At 53.6% G+C, this 15,606-nt stretch overlaps 1 protein-coding gene across 3 annotated transcripts in view; it reads left to right on the top strand.

Moving 5' to 3' along the window:
- Triobp (TRIO and F-actin binding protein) overlaps positions 1-15,606 on the top strand; it is a 62,143-nt gene that overhangs the window by 39,345 nt on the left and 7,192 nt on the right. For 2 of the 3 annotated variants that reach the window (XM_075959926.1, XM_075959924.1), the window contains 6 exons: positions 2,833-2,889; positions 5,572-5,640; positions 5,736-5,825; positions 6,111-6,220; positions 7,686-8,214; positions 8,812-8,922. In XM_075959926.1, the coding sequence (XP_075816041.1) occupies positions 2,833-2,889; positions 5,572-5,640; positions 5,736-5,825; positions 6,111-6,220; positions 7,686-8,214; positions 8,812-8,922 (966 nt within the window). Of the gene's footprint in view, positions 1-2,832; positions 2,890-5,571; positions 5,641-5,735; positions 5,826-6,110; positions 6,221-7,685; positions 8,215-8,811; positions 8,923-9,067; positions 9,296-15,606 lie in introns of those variants that run through there. The other variant, XM_075959925.1, reaches the window with a different exon arrangement.

The following is a 15,606-nucleotide window of genomic DNA, read 5'->3' as shown; positions in this document are numbered from 1 at the left end:
AGAGTTTTGTTGTGCTTTTTGTTTGTTTGGTTTGGTTTTGGTTTTGGTTTTTCGAGACAGGGTTTTTCTGTGTAGCCCTGGCTATCCTGGAACTCGCTCTGTAGACTAGGATGGCCTCGAGTTCACAGAGATTCACCTGTCTCTGCCTCCTGAGTGCTGGGATTAAAGGTGTGTGCACTGCCGCACCCCCCCCCCCCTTCTTAACCAGCCCACCTGGAGGGAAAACCAAAGTGCTTACAGCAATCTTAATGCAGCAGAGGCCTCTTGGGGTTATGGGAGGTGGCTGTGGGCAGCAGGTGGGTGGCGTGGAGTAAGCCCTGCAAAGAGGCCTCAGATGACGCAGTTAGGCAGGTCTGAAGGTTTGGTCAGTGGAGAAGGACATTTAGTATTTCAGGTTGAGGACATAGCGAATGTAAAGGATTTGGGGGATTGTTGCTGTGTGTTGGGATCTGTGCGCACTGTGGTGGAATCGTTGGGATAAATAGGTGGGGGCAGGCCAGGCTGGCATGGGAGATTAAGGCATTAGATGACCCCTTAAAGGTGTGTACTTAGAAGGGGCTGCAGCTGTGGCTGAGGTGATGGGCAGGAATGACTTGTGGTACTGGTTGGGGAGGAGGGCATGAGAGCCTCTGGGTGTTCCTGCCTTGCTGGTAGAGAATGGGCAGCTGAGCCTGAGGAGCTGGGGAGGTGGCGGCTTTCTGGATGCAGCTTGTCAGATTCAGTTTTATTTGTGTGTGCGTACGTGTATGTGCACACATGCATGCGTGTGTGCACACACCTAACCTAACCCTGGCAGAAGCTAAAGGGTGACTTTGGGTATGTTGCACTCCACTTTACTTTTCAGACAGGATCTCTCAGTGAATCTGGAACTTTCTAGTTTAGCTAGATTGCCTGACAGCAAACCCCAGAGCTCCTCCTCCACCTTCCCGAACTAGGATTATAGGCATGTACCATCGTACCCAGGCTTTTATGTGGGTGCTGAGGTCTAGCCTCAGGTCCTCCTGTTTGTGTGGCACATGCTTCTCTGACGCTCACTCTGCTGCTCTTCGCTCCTTGAAGTTGTCATGCTAGGTCACACCAGACCTGCGGTGCCTCTCTTGGTACTGGTCTTGGGAGTCATCTGGGAGCTGTTCTGACTACAGTATGTTCAGTGCCCTTGGAATACTGGGATTGGGGCAGAACCCCTAGTCACTGCCACACATAAGAGCCAGAGCCTGGAGGGGGCTGCGCATGTGGCGAGGGGAGGTGGTGGTCACTGCCGCTTCACTTCTAATGCAGCACTCTGGGTCCCTGTCTGACACTGTGCCTGGGGGCCTTCCTTTTTAGGTCAGCCTCACTGAGAGTGCCAGCTCTATAGACCAAGCCCTGACTTTTGACTCCTTGGGGCCAGTTTGGGGTCAGGGGATCTACCCCAAAGCACAGGAATTTATGACAGGAAGGTGGACGATATTTATACACTGTTTCTCCTGAGACCTGTTGTGACTAGGCCTCTCTTCCAGATCCTGGGACTGTGGGGGTAGGCGGACCATGCTGAAGGGAAGTGGAGCCAGCTACGGTTGGTCACTGTCTTCAGTTTTAGTTGGGGGTCATCCTGGGTTGCCTTGTCACAGATGGGAGACTGACAGAATAGGGAACAAACAGGGCGAGCACAGCCCCGGGGTTTCCGGGTTTGGAGCATAGCCCGCCTCCTCCCTCAGACAGGTATGCAGAGTGAGGGAGCCCCAACCTCGGCTGTGGATGGTTCTAAGTGTTCAGACTGCTGGCCTGGGGCTCTCTCAGCACGCTTACTCTACCTGAGGAAAATGGGGTTCTCTAGCAGAGAGCAAGCCCACAGAGATGGCCAGGTCAGGTGGCTCTGGTTCCCAGCTGCCGCTACCCTTCTGCACTATGTCACTGACTCCCTTCACGCAACCAGACACCTTGGCCCGGTGAGGCTCACTTGCTGCAGACTCTGATAGGTGGGCTCAGAGCCATGGCAACAGGTGGCCACCTCCTCCCTGCCAGCCTGTTTGGCCAGCCCAGTTCTCTTCCCTGCCAGTGGGCAGGAGCTGAGGCTACTAAAGGACGGGGGCCTAGATCGGTGAGGGCCCCAGTGGTCAGGGAGGGTCTGGGGGATGATGCCCTCCAGATGGGCAGTTCAGGAAGAGCAGCTTCATGTAGGCCTGGGCAGAGAGAGCTAGCTCACAGCCTCCCTCTGGGACATGCTGCAGCTGGGAGCCCCCAACTCCAGGGCTCTGCCTCCTTGGGTAGGACCTGCCAGGTAAGGCTTGCCAGGATTGAGGTGCCATGGCCTGTCCAAGGAGACCTAGGGGAAAGAGGCCATCTGGTCCTCAGCCTGGGCCTGGCTCAACCCTTAGGGTCGCAGGCTTGGTGGGAGGATGAACAGAGGCTTGGGTAGAGCATTGGGTTGTGTTCTGCATGGTCCGCCTGGATCCTGTTGAAGAGGTCGTGGACTTCTGCTAGGCTGTTTCTCAAGGTTACGCTCTGGACTTCCTAGAGCTCTCTTCATAGGCGAACTTCTTCTGTCTCCTCTCTCTCCATCTTGGGTGGGGCCAGGGAGCTTGGACATCTGGGGTGTGTGTCTTAGCCACTCAGCCCAACCTCTTGGCTCTCAGAGAATGCTGAGGAAAAGAGCCAAGGCTGTCTCTGTGGCTGGGAGCCTACTTGGTTCTGCTTGGTTTGGGGGAAAGTTCCCTGAGTCCCTTGCCCTCTTCATTGGTCTCCCAGGACCAGTGTCACAGGACCAGGGCAAGATGACTGTCATGGTCCCTCCTAGCAGCCTGCTTGACTTTCCTCCTGAGTCTGACCGTTTACCTTTCCATCTCCCTGCAGCCCGACCTGCTCAACTTCAAGAAGGGATGGATGTCGATCTTGGATGAGCCTGGAGAGGTAGGAGGCTGGGCTGGAGGGGAGAGGTTGGCTGGGCTGATGCAGGGCTTCTATGGAAAGGCCCTTGGAGTAGGCATGGGGGGGGGGTCCGAGATGAGGGCCAGGTGAAAACCCTAAAGGAGTAGAACTTCTGGTCCAGGGAAAGGGAGGCCAGCTATGAACTTCCTCATCAGTTTTAACACACAAGTCGCAGGTGGAGCCTCCCCGCCATGCACACTCCTGGTGCTAGCCCCAGTTCTCACCAGGAGCATCTTGGCTCTCCTTCCTTGTGACAACATCAGCTAGGAATCCGAGGGTCTTGGGCGGAGGCGTCACAGAAGCCTGAGTTGTACGGATTGCCAGACACTGGGGTATAGAGTGGGGCACTCTCAAATCTGGGGCTCTGTTGGTGAAATCACAGCCTCAGTCATGAGGTCTATGACGTGCAAATGACGGACAAAGTGGAGAACAGAGTCACAGAGGTTGCTGTGTGAGGGGCCAGAAGCCTCTACTGCCTGCTGGGAGCTCAACTTATCACCCTCCATCTATCTAGTCTAATGTATCTGTCCTTGGAAGTGTCTGGAGCAGCACTGGTCACTTGCTCTGCTCTGTCAGCTGCCAGGCAGGCTGGAGGCTGGGAGCTAATCTGGCCCCCTGCCTACTCCTCCTGCATGTGCCTGTGGCTCAGATCTGCGTGCGGCCCGCATGCCGGGCAGGGCTCCCAGCCAAGGGGAATCGCATTGTGTTTCCTGCCCACGCGCTTTATTCCCCGCAGCCAGCAGCCTTCTGTCCCTGCTGCCTGCTCAACATCCCTTAGTGGCTGCTCTCCAGGCTCACACAAGCCCTGGCACCCTGCCAGTGACCCCTTCCTGGCCTCCCTACCCAAGGTCCCTGGAGGGCAGAGGGATTAAGGGCCCCACCCAGAACTGGCTGTTACTCATGCTCGTTCATAGGATTTTGGAATGTCCAAACTGGAAGGGCTTTGGGAGTGTGGCCAGCCCGGCTCCTTGTGCACAGATGGGAATCAGGCCCCCAAGAGTAAGACCTCTTTCGGGCAAAGTGATGTCTTGGGCAGCCCAAGCCTAGACCCTGGAACCTTAGGTCCTCAGAGCTCCATCCAGCTTCTATTGCAAACAGTGACAGAGTAGGCCTAGAGGGCCGAGACGCCGTTTTCCACAGAACCCACCCACTTTGCAGAGACAGTTGCAGTCCCAAGTGTTACCTGAGTCCACTCCAGGGGCAAGATTGTTCTAAGAGGCTGACCTCTTTGAACTGTTCCCAAGATCAAGTACCACATGCCATGAGAGACACATGAGGGATGGATGCCTCCAACCTGACCCAAAGCCTGGGGACTTCTTATCATCCCCACTGTACATCGGAACACTAAAGACTGGGGAAGTGGAACACTGACTGATGGGCACACAGCAAGGCAACACTCTTACTCTGGGTTTTTGGTGCTAAACCCTATTTCTCCGGGGAGAGCACATAGAAAGAAGTAGAAAGACTCACCCTCAAATGCTAGAAACCGTATCATGTCTTTAGGGAACAAAAGCAAGAAACAGCACCAACAGGGATGGGGTGTCAGGGGAGCCCCAGGAGGGCTGGACAGGGAAACACCCATCCTGGCAGTGGGCTGATCCCAACTGATTCCAATAAAGTGGCAAGAGCCCAGAGGGAGGCTGAGGTTGGCGCGTGGAATGCCAGGTTTGTCTGCCTGTCCCTTGCCCACCTCGCTTGGTGGCCTAACCTTGGCCTCCTAAGAGGCAGAGCAGGGACACTCAAACTGCAGCTCACAAACGTTAGGGTTCACCAATGCGCTCTCACAGTGGAAACTGTGCATAATCGGCCCACAGCACAGATGGGGAAGCAGAACTTAGTTGCTTGCCCCAGGCCTCTTTCTAGTCCTGTCTGAGAGATCTTTGTTCTTGACACTGTGTCAATCCAGTGGGCATGTGGAAAAAGACTGGCAGAGGTCTGGCCCAACTTAGTCACTGACTTGCTAAGCATTTAACCTCTCAGAGCCCTGCCCCTTCCCTTGTCTGGCTGGAGGAAGGCACATGCTGAGCTTTGATGTCTTCTGAGGGGTCTGGAGTGGCCTGAGAATCCTTCAGTTGACAGAATGGTTGCCTACCAGGCATGACCGTTGGATTCAATCCCCAGCCTCACACAGTCCAGGCATGACGGCGCATGCCTGTAATTCTAGGACTCGGGAGATGAAGGCTGGATGATGAGAAGTTCAGGGTCGGGCCAACAAGACAGTTTAGCTGGTAAAGCACTTGCCACGGCAAGCCTAGTGACCTGAGTTGATTCCTAGAATCCAGGACGGGTAGCGGTAAAGGAAAGGGAAGCCTCTCCACGGTTGTCTTCTGATGCACACGCACACTGTGGTGCATGTCTCCATACACATCCTGGTCATGCTGGCTACATCAAAGACTGAAAGCCAGCCTGAGCTACATGGGACCCTGTCTCAAAAAACAGTAACATGGGGGTGAGCAGGCCAAAGAAAGGCTGTCCACTGGGGCCACAGAAGACATAGTTACCGGGCTGGGCCGGTTCACAGCCACTGTCTGCTTGTTCAGATCTGCCTTTCTAAGCTGTGACTCCTGTCAAACCCCTCAGCTGTAAGGAGGGGAGTAAGGGATGGGACAAGTGCACACAGTCTTCCTTGCCCCTGCCTTTCCCTCACCATCTCCTCCTTCACAGTGGAAAAAGCATTGGTTTGTGCTGACGGATTCAAGCCTCAAATATTACAGGGACTCCACCGCCGAGGAGGTGAGGTGCCTGGGTGGGTGGGTCCTCATGGTTAGGGACTGTGGAGTGGGGCTCCACAGGGCCCATGTAGACTGCGGTGGATCCTCTTGCTTTAGGCGGATGAACTGGATGGTGAGATCGACCTGCGCTCCTGCACAGACGTCACGGAGTACGCGGTACAGCGCAACTATGGCTTCCAGATCCATGTAAGGCCGCATGCAGATCCGGGAGGTGGAGTGTGTAACCCAGGCCTGGGCAGGTGTCAGCCTGACTCACTCGCTCATTTCCCGTCAGACCTTCCTCCGCCGGTCAGCAGTGCTGATGCCCGTACTTAGCATATTTAGGGAGACTTGAAGCAAGGCTGGCAGAGGGTTTTGTACCTTCTACCTACCTGACCTCATACACCCTCCTGGGAAGGAAGAACCAGCTCCACAAGGGGAGGGGACACTGGGCTGGCCATGTGGCAAACTACATGTAGAATGCCCTTGCAGACCAAAGACGCCATTTATACCTTGTCGGCCATGACCTCGGGCATCCGGAGGAACTGGATTGAGGCTCTCAGGAAGACTGTGCGTCCAACTTCAGCCCCAGATGTCACCAAGTATGTGTTGGGCTGGGCCCTGGGCGAGGGATGATGCTGTGTTCCTGTGTGGGGCTTTGCATACTCACCTGAGGGCCCTGTGGCTGTACCTTCTGGGGCTCAGTTCCGCTAGCAACCAACTGTGAAAGACCAGCACATGCTCTTGGCCATCCAGAATCCATTGAGAACCTAGGCGTGACGCCCTGTTTCATTAGGTCCCCTTACGTTCTAAAAGCTGGAGAAGGTCTTGGTGATTTAGAGAGGAGGCTCAGGAGGCAAAGTGGGCTCTTCTGTGTGCTAGGTACTGTGACTTCTGCACACGGCCCCCTCTGGCTGCTGTGGTAAAGGGCAGGGGTCTGTCTGTTACAGTGTGTGAGGAGCTGAGGTGGCTGCAGGACAGAAGTAAGGTAGGCCGCTTGAGTCCCCAAGCCTGGCTGCATCGTGGTTGTTCAGCCCTAGGCCAGAGGCTTTCCCATCTGCACTTCAGCTTCCTCACCTGGCACGTTAGGTATCGGGTCTGCACCGTGTAGGCATGTATCCCGGGGCCTTGGTGAATTCTGCAGAAGCGTGCTGTTGGACTGTTTAGTGTGCAGGCTGGAGTGCTCTGCAGGACTGGATCAGATGTTTAGTACAGACCCAGTGCACAGCTCAGCAGCCCTTAGCTTACTGCTTGGTCGTCAGGTCAGAGGGCACAGCTGAAGTGCTGAGGAGGCTCTTTAGAGGGAGTCGCTTCTACCCCACGCCAGAATGTGGTCACATGATTACAGTGCTGCAGAGGATGCTGGGAAGTATAGTTTGGAGCTGAATGGCAATGAACACTGCTGGACTGAGCTGCAGCTGTCACCGGTGTCTCAACCTCCTGTGCTCTGTTCACTCAGGTGTCAGTGTCTCCCCTCATCAGCATCGCCTACCCTGAGCCTGACCCGAAACCCAGGGCCTAGCCTTATGCATTTTGTGTGTTGTGTTGCCTGTATATGCATCATGTCGTGCAGGGCCCTTGGAGGTCAGAAGCAGGTGTCAGGTCCCCTGGGTTGTGAACCACCATGTGAACTCCAGGAACCAAACCTTTTAACTGCGGAGCCATCTCCTCAGCTCCTCGTGAAGCCGTGTTACTGTTTTATGCCTGTAATAACACAGGCATTGCAGCCGTGTTACTGTTTTATGCCTGTAATAACACAGGCGTTGGCACTTGTAAAGACTCTCCCGTTTACTTTGCACACTGAGCCCCCACACCTGTGCCATGTGAGGCCTTGCTGCCCCGTGTCCCAGATACGGTCGATGAGACTATGAGAGGGAATCTGCTGGCAGATGCTCTTGCTAGGGTCCTCCCAGGGTCTGATAATGAGGCAGAAGGTCTCCACCTCTAGTCAGAACTGCCTGCTCCCTGGAGTCCCTGCCCAGTCCCTGGCCTGGACCCCTCTCAAAGTGCTCTATGAGCTGGAGTGGGCAAAGATTGCCCCCTGATGCAGCTCCACTGATGTCCTAGGCTCTCAGATTGCAATAAGGAAAACACGCTGCGTGGCTATGGCACCCAGAAGGGCTCCCTGAAGATAGGCGAGCAGCGGACAAGCTCTGAAGTTATCGGCCGCGGTGGCCCTCGCAAAGTGGATGGACCACGACAGTCGCTGGACTACGTGGAGCTCTCTCCATTAACGCCAAGCTCCCCACAGCGCGTGCGCACTCTGTCCCGCTCTACTCCTGAGCGCCCAACCAAACATGAGGATCTGGAGCGGGACCTGGCTCAACGTTCTGAGGAAAGACGCAAATGGTTTGAGTCCACGGACAGCAGGACCCCAGAGACGCCCAGTGGTGATGGGACTCGGAGGGGCCTGGGAGCCCCCCTGACTGATGACCAGCAGAGCCGCCTCAGTGAAGAGATTGAAAAGAAGTGGCAGGAATTGGAAAAGCTGCCCCTGCGGGAGAACAAGAGAGTGCCACTCACTGCCCTGCTCAACCAAGGACACAGCGAGCGACAGGGGTCCCCAAGTGACAGCCATGAAGCCCTGGAAAAGGAGGTAGGCCTCCCTCCCCATCAGGACTCCTCTGGTACCAGTGTGCATGACCTGATATTGGCTTGGCAGCCCTACAGTGTCTAGGATCTCACCCCATATCTGACCTGCCAACTGACATCTTAGGCACCTCACAGGCGACTATTTCCCCCAGCCCTTAGAGCTGACTTTGTTTCATATGGCTTTGTCTTTGTTCTGTCCTTAACTACAGGGAAGACACCAGAGGAGAGGCAAAGAACAGGCCCTTTGCTTTGCGAGGTGCCTCTTTGCCCTCCGTGACATCTGTCCCGCTAGGCCCCACTCCTTTCTCATACATGGAAAGTGAGGCGCAGGGATGTCCCCCATTACAATCATGGGTGATAGCTACATCCATGATTGTGTGCTGTTCCCAGCCTTGTCTGGGTCAAAGCTCACCCGGGTCATTGACCTAGCCATCCTGGACCCAGCCACGAAGTCCCTTTGTCTGCACCGCTTGCTGGGGCTGCTGCCCCTTCTGCAAACCAGAGCTGTTACTAAGCACGCCGGGAAAACTGGGCTCCCTGCCTCCCACCAGCACCCTTCCCCATTTCAGGATGCCTGTTGACCTAGTCTTCCTGTGTTCAGGTCCAGTCTCTCCGTGCCCAGCTGGAGGCATGGCGTCTCCGAGGAGAAGCGCCTCAGAATGCCCCCAGACCCCAGGACGACAGCCATGTCCCTCCAGGCTACATCTCACAGGTAAGCTGAGGAGGTGCTCTGTGGGGTGGGGGCAGCTTTCTGGTTGCTGTGTTGTCAGAGAGCAGCTGTGTTTGGGGAGCCCTCTCTGTGTGTGAGAATCGTGCCAGCCATTTGCTACACAGCGTGTCATTTAATCTCCCCACAGCTGGTGGGCATGATCACTGTGCCCATTTTACAGACAAGGCCACTGAGCTCTGAGAGGGTATGTGACCTGCCCGAGGTCCCCCAGCCTGCAGGTGTCAGAGGTGGGATTTGAGCATGGGTCCGGCTGACTGCAGAGCCTGTGTGTGAGTTCCCGTGCAACACTCTGCACTTGGATCTCTTCCCGCCTCACTGGGGAAGCGGGGAGCCAGTGGCCCTGGGTGTCACTCTCTGCGTGCAGGGAGGAGCTTTCCCTGCCTACGAGGAGGTCTGTGGGACTTGGGAGCCTCTTTTGTGTCCTCGGGAGTTTGCTTGGGACAGCAGTTCTCAACAAGGGAGGGTGACTTTCTCCCTCTAGGGCAACTTTGTCCTCCCTGGGAAATGACTTTGTCCCCTGGGGACATTTGTCTATGTCTGGGAATGATTTTGGTTCTCACAACTGGACAGCTAGTTCACCAGAAATAAACTGTGTGTGTGCATATTTATTATAAATTATAAAAGGTTGTTTAGTATATAATGTATGTAATGTGCAAATAAAGTGTACAATCCTTGTTATTGTGAATTCCATATAGAGATGGCTATTTCTCAGGCTGCTTTAATGATTTCTCCTTATTCTTGTGGCCACAGTTGATTAACAAACACGGGTGGTTCTCTGTGTCTTGATTGATGTTTTATGCTAATGAGTAAGATGAAAAGACGTCAGAACTTCTCAAGATCAGTGTTGTAAGCATATTCTTTGCTGAACTGCATGACTGCTTTATGTGGAGACTGAGAATATTCTAGTCAGAAGAGTTCACCTTTTCCGCCTGTATAAATGTAATTCTAGATGTGACACCCGTGCGAGGCGAATCTGCATTCCTAGCATTTTCTCAGCGCTGGCTTAGCTCCTGACAGTGTAGAAACAATAAATTGAGTCCCAGTGTGTGGCCTTGAGCAGTGTCCACACTGCGCCTCCCCCTGAGTAGGCCCTGAGCACTCCGCTGCTGTCCAGGTGAGGGTCAGGGTGCACACACAACATAAACGTATTGTAGCAGGGGGGTGGACACATGTTGGGTACCAGCCATGGCATTTTCTGTCTTGTTGCTTTCTATTTCTGCGATAAAATATTCTGGCCAAAGTGACCTGAGGGAGAAAGGGTCCGTCAGCAGGAAGCCGTGGCAGCAGGAGTCTGAGGTAGCCGTCCCACCGCCTCCACAGCCAGGAGAGATGAGTGCTTGTGCTCAGACACTGTTCTACGTTTTGTGCAGCCTGGGCCCCCAGCCCATGACGGGTCTCCTTTACAGTGGCCTCTCCACCTCAGGTGAATTCGAGACAGTTTTGCACAGGCACGGCCAGAGGCTAGCCGTAAATAATCCCTCTGTGTGTCTGGAGGCTTGTTGCCTAGGTGACTCTAGATTCGTCTAGTTAATAATTAACACCAACCTTCACAGCCTCCTTTTTTTTGTGTGTATGTGTGTGTGTGTAATTCATTGTGAGCATATGTGTTTAATTTTTTTAAAGTACTTTTGCTTAATCGCCGAGTCACAGAATCTGAATAATTTGTCAGTCAGCTGTCTGTAGTCTATCCCATACATACCGCTGCCAGGAGAAGAAGAGAACGCTGGGGTCCCGGGTGTGTGTGTGTGTGTGGTGTGAGACGCGAGGAGGTTCTTGGAAAGTACCCTGAGGGTCACAACTGATCAGAGCTCTAGTGGTGAGTGGGTGGGGATATTGGCTGTGGTGAGGGTAGAAGGCCAGTTGGTGCCTACAGTAGAGCCCCAAGGGCAAGCTGAGGAGGCCAAGAGTTCTACAGTGACACACGGGTGATCTTGGGGTGCTGCGGATAAGGAGAGGACAAGGCCCAAGCCTAAAGGGCCAGGACAGTGCTGGCAGAGGTCTGAAGGAAGATCTGGGGCCCTGGTGCCTAGGGTCTGGGAGGGCACCCTTGGGGTCCCAGGCTGGACCACCATACTAGCGGGGGCTGGCTACCACTGGCTTGTGAGTGGGGAGATCAGCTGAAGAAGCCAAGGTTTGGGAAACTGTTGAGGAGGCTATCCTGGGCTACCTGGGCTAAGGGAGGGTGGAAGTGGCCCAGCCCAGTGTTGTCAGGTCCTGCCCTGGGTGGGGCCTGGCGTGCAGGCTGAGTCAATACTACAGTCTGGGGTCACTGAGTGGAACTGAGGACTCCTCTCTGGGAGGGCCCACTCGCTGGGATCAGAGCAGCTGTGTGCGCTGTTTGCAGTGAAAGCCAGCTGCAGATTTCACCTGAGAACAAGCTTGCTTTACTCAACTGAAAACTTCAAAGCGCGGCTCTGGCGCCTAAGCATCTCAGTGAGAAAACTGGGGCTCAGAAGTGTGGTGTGACCTTTGAACTGTAGGCAGGCCTGGAGCCCTTGCTTTCTGGTTCTCTCCTGCCCCACTGGCGCTGCCAGCACTCCATCTCAGTAAGTCAGGGCAGGCGTAGGGCAGTAGAGCTGAGGTGGTAAGAGGTGAGACAGAAACGCTCAGGAAACAGTGGTGGCTGGAATGGCAGCCGCTGGAGAAAAGAAGGGCGGAGTCACTCGTCCCTCCCAGGTGCAGGAGTGCAGGAGGAGGTGGTTAGAAGCTTAGCTGATCCTGGAGAGGTGACTTCCAGGAGTGATCCCACGGTCTGTTCTCTCAGGCTGAGTGGATGCCGCTCTCAAAGGGCTGGGGATGGGCTCACCACTGCAAACAGCTGGGCAGGAGTGGGACTTCAGCAGCGAGCCTGCTGCAGCATGCAGTAGCTGTAGGACACTCTAGCTAAGCAATGGGGACACCACTGCAAACAGCTGGGCAGGGGTGGGACTTCAGCAGCGAGCCTGCTGCAGCATGCAGTAGCTGTAGGACACTCTAGCTAAGCAATGGGGACACCAGCACTTCTCCCTCTACCGTGATGTCATGGCAGAGACAGGCCAGTGTCTTGGGCACTAAGGAAGGTAGGTCACAGTTGGCACCTGGCTGACCCTCAGCCCCGTGCTGCTGAGCTCTCCACAGATTTGGAGTGCTGTTCCCAGAGAGCCTCACAGGAGGCCCTTGTGAGACTTCTATGGTGGAGCCCGAGGCTCACAGGTGAAGCATGGAGTATAGTTGGCTCATCTCTACTCCCGAGGTGGCCTGGTCTGTAAGGGGCAGTCAGAGGACAGGAGCAAGGGCCCAGCAGGACAGGTATCCCCTGCCACCACACACACACATACTCAGAATATCTGAATCCAGCCTCTCTCTGCTGTAAACCTACTGTGGTCCCAGGAGTAGCTGCAGGAGACGTGGGTGGGGTCTTGGTGGGGGAAGAACTATATTCCTTCATGTGGCTTTCTGTGCCTTGGTTTCTTCCCTGTCCCAGCCCTTTTTAGTGATCTTAAATGTGTTTATTTTCCTTTGTGTTTCTGCATGTGGCGCCATGCTAATGTGAAAATGTGGAGAACAGAAGTGAACTGCTGCTGCTATTGCATTGTTTTAGTTTTTATTTTTGAGACAGGGTCTCTATGTAGCCCTGGCTGTCCTGGAACTCAGAGATCTACCTGCCTTACCTCCTGAGTGCAAGGATTAAAAACATGCACCACTACACCTGCCTTGTCTCTTTACTTTTTTTTTTTTGTTTTGATTTTGTGTGCATGGTTTTTTTTTTTGGTTTTTTTTTTTGGTTTTTCGAGACAGGGTTTCTCTGTGGTTTTGGAGCCTGTCCTGGAGCTAGCTCTTGTAGACCAGGCTGGTCTCGAACTCACAGAGATCCGCCTGCCTCTGCCTCCCGAGTGCTGGGATTAAAGGCGTGCGCGATCACTGCCCGGCTCTGTGTGCAAGTTTTGTGTGTGTGGATTCAAGGTCAGAAAAGAGTTTTAGAACCGCTGGAGCTGAAGTTCCAGGGGACTGGCCCACCTGACCTGGGTCCCCTGGAAGAGCAGGAAATATTAACCACTGATCCATCTCTCTAGACATTCCCTCCTCTTCCTTTTTTTTTTTTAAAGATTTATTTATTTATTATGTATACAACATTCTGCTTCCATATGCCTGCATACCAGAAGAGGGCACCAGATCTCATTATAGATGGCTGTTGACCACCATGTGGTTACTGGGAATTGAACTCAGGACCTCTGGAAGAGCAGTCAGTGCTCTTAACCTCTGAGCCATCTCTCCAGCCCCCCTCCTCTTCCTTTTTGAGACCCAAGTTTCACTACATAGCCTTGGCTGGCCTGCAACTTGGTATGTAGACAGACTAACCTCAGATTCTCAGAGATTTGCTTGCTTCTGTCTCCCAAGTATTGGGATTAAAAGTGTGTGCCACCATGCCTGACTTATGTTTTTCAGACAGGGTCTCTCACTGAAGCTAGAGCTGGCTGTGTGGCTGGGGATCTGTCTGTTTCTCAGCCAGCACTGGGGTTACTAGTGTGTTTTTATGTGGGTGCTAGGCTCTGAACTCAGGTTCTTACTCACAGAAAGTAGCTTGCCCATCCAGCTATCTCTTCACCTCCCAGGCATTTTTGTAATTATACGTGAAACATAGCCTAGCGTGATGGTGCGCACCTTTAATCTGAGCACTCAGGAGGCAGAAGCAGGCGGATCTCCATGAGTTCAGACAGCCTGGTCTACATAGTGAGATTCAGGGTAGCCAGAGCTACATAGTGAGACCCTGATTCAGAAAACCAAAAATTTGCCTGGTGATGGTGGTGCACGCTTTTAATCCCAAGCACTCAGGAGGTAGAGGCAAGTGGATCTCCATGAGTTCAAGGCCAACCTGGTCTACAGATTAAGTTCCAGAACAGCCAGAGATATACAGAGAAACCCTGTCTCAACAAAACAAAACAAAAAATAATTAAAATTATACAAGAACCACATTTACATTTTTTAAAGTAATGCAGATGCCAGGCATTGGTGGTGCAGAATCCCAGCATTTGGGAAGCTGGGGCCAGATAGTAAACACAAAGCCAGCCTTAACTGGAGGCTACAGTCTTAGACCAAGACTTTGTCTTTAAAAAAAATCAAGTAAAGGTCTGGGACTGTAGCTCAGTGGTAGAGCTAGCATGCTCAAGGGTTCGGGTTCCACTGCAAAATTTATCTAAATTAAAAGGTTAGAAATGAGCCCTCAAGGGCCGTCAAGATGACTCTGGGTAAAGATACTTGCCTCCAAGTCTGAAGACCTGATTTCCATCCCAGGCACCCACACGGTAGAAGGAAGGAAAGAATCTTTGACCTCCACCAGTATACTGTGGCATTCGGGACCCCATCCCTAAAAAAAATGTAAGAAGAAATGGACCTTGAAGCTGCCCCCAGCCCCATGTGTACCTCTGTCCAACATTGTACGTGTCTAGATCAGCTTCCTGTGGCCAAGGCGACAAACCCCACCGACAGCTGGGTCAGGGACACAGACTTGCTAGTTCTCTTGCTAAAGCCCAACGCAGGCTAATTGGGGTGGGGGTGGGGGCCTGGATCATGCTCCTCTCCTAGGCTGCAGGTGGGACGTGGGCTCTGCAGCCTTGCCTGTGTTCCCTTCCTTCATTTCAAAACTTTTCACTCACAGCCTGTGTCCTCTCCTGGTCTCTAGATGCTTATCTTCTGTGCCTTCCCTGCCCCCATCCGTCGTCTGTTCCTCCGGCCACCAGATTGTCTAGGACAGTCTTCTGCTTCTAGGGTCAGCTGGCTAGAGGCCTTAGTTCCTTTCCTCACGGACCAAGGCAGTCCCAGGTCATATATGGATATCCTTGGAGAGCTGTTATTTAGCTGCCATAATATCCTTCCAGCATTTTCTGTTTTCGCATACCTGGACTAGGGCAGGCCGTGGCCTGTTCTGCACCCATGAATTTTGTCCGGAGTCAGCTTTCATTCCACAGCAGTCTGCATGGCATCTCTGCCTTCCAGCAGCTGCCGATTGCCCTTTGCAGGTTTAGACCCCACCCCTGTCCCCTGGTCTTTGTATGCAGGTAACTTCCTGTGGCATGTCCCTAGGAGTGGACCTGCCCAGGCAAGGGCTAGAGTTGCAAAAAAACTCAAGGATGCCTGTAATCCTAAGCACTTAGGGGGCTGAGGCAGGAATGTTGTAAGTTCAAGGCCAGCCTGGCTATGTAGCAAGACCCTCTCTCAAAAGGACGGTGATGACAGCAATCTGCCCATACCCATCAGCCGCAGTGGGTACTCCAGCAGCACACATGGGTCTACCTACATCTTGTCTACAAAGCCTTTTTTTATGGCATCAACAGTTCCAGCTCACTTACTCAGCCCCTGCCATGTGACTTACCCTGGCCTGCACCCCAGGCCTAAGCTAGATCAGGTGTTCCTTGTCACCAGGCTATTATGTTTTCGGAGAAGCAGGACCTTGGGAGGCAGGGGAGAGGCTGCCCAGAGGCAGAACTAGTAAAGATGTTTAAGATAGGCTGTGGGGAGCCAGGTGGTGGTGGCTTGCACCTTTAGTCCCAGCAGGCAGATCTCTGTATCTCTGTTCAACGCCAGTCTGGTCTACAAGAGCTAGTTCCAGGACAGGCTCCAAAGCTACAGAGAAACCCTGTCTCGAAAAACAAAAACAAAAGATGGGCTGTGGGGAATATGAGATATCCA

Source organism: Microtus pennsylvanicus, chromosome 2 (genome assembly GCF_037038515.1).
Source record: "Microtus pennsylvanicus isolate mMicPen1 chromosome 2, mMicPen1.hap1, whole genome shotgun sequence".
NCBI lineage: Eukaryota > Metazoa > Chordata > Mammalia > Rodentia > Cricetidae > Microtus > Microtus pennsylvanicus.
Note: the sequence above shows the minus strand (reverse complement) of the source record. Positions and strands in the feature narration are given on the sequence as shown.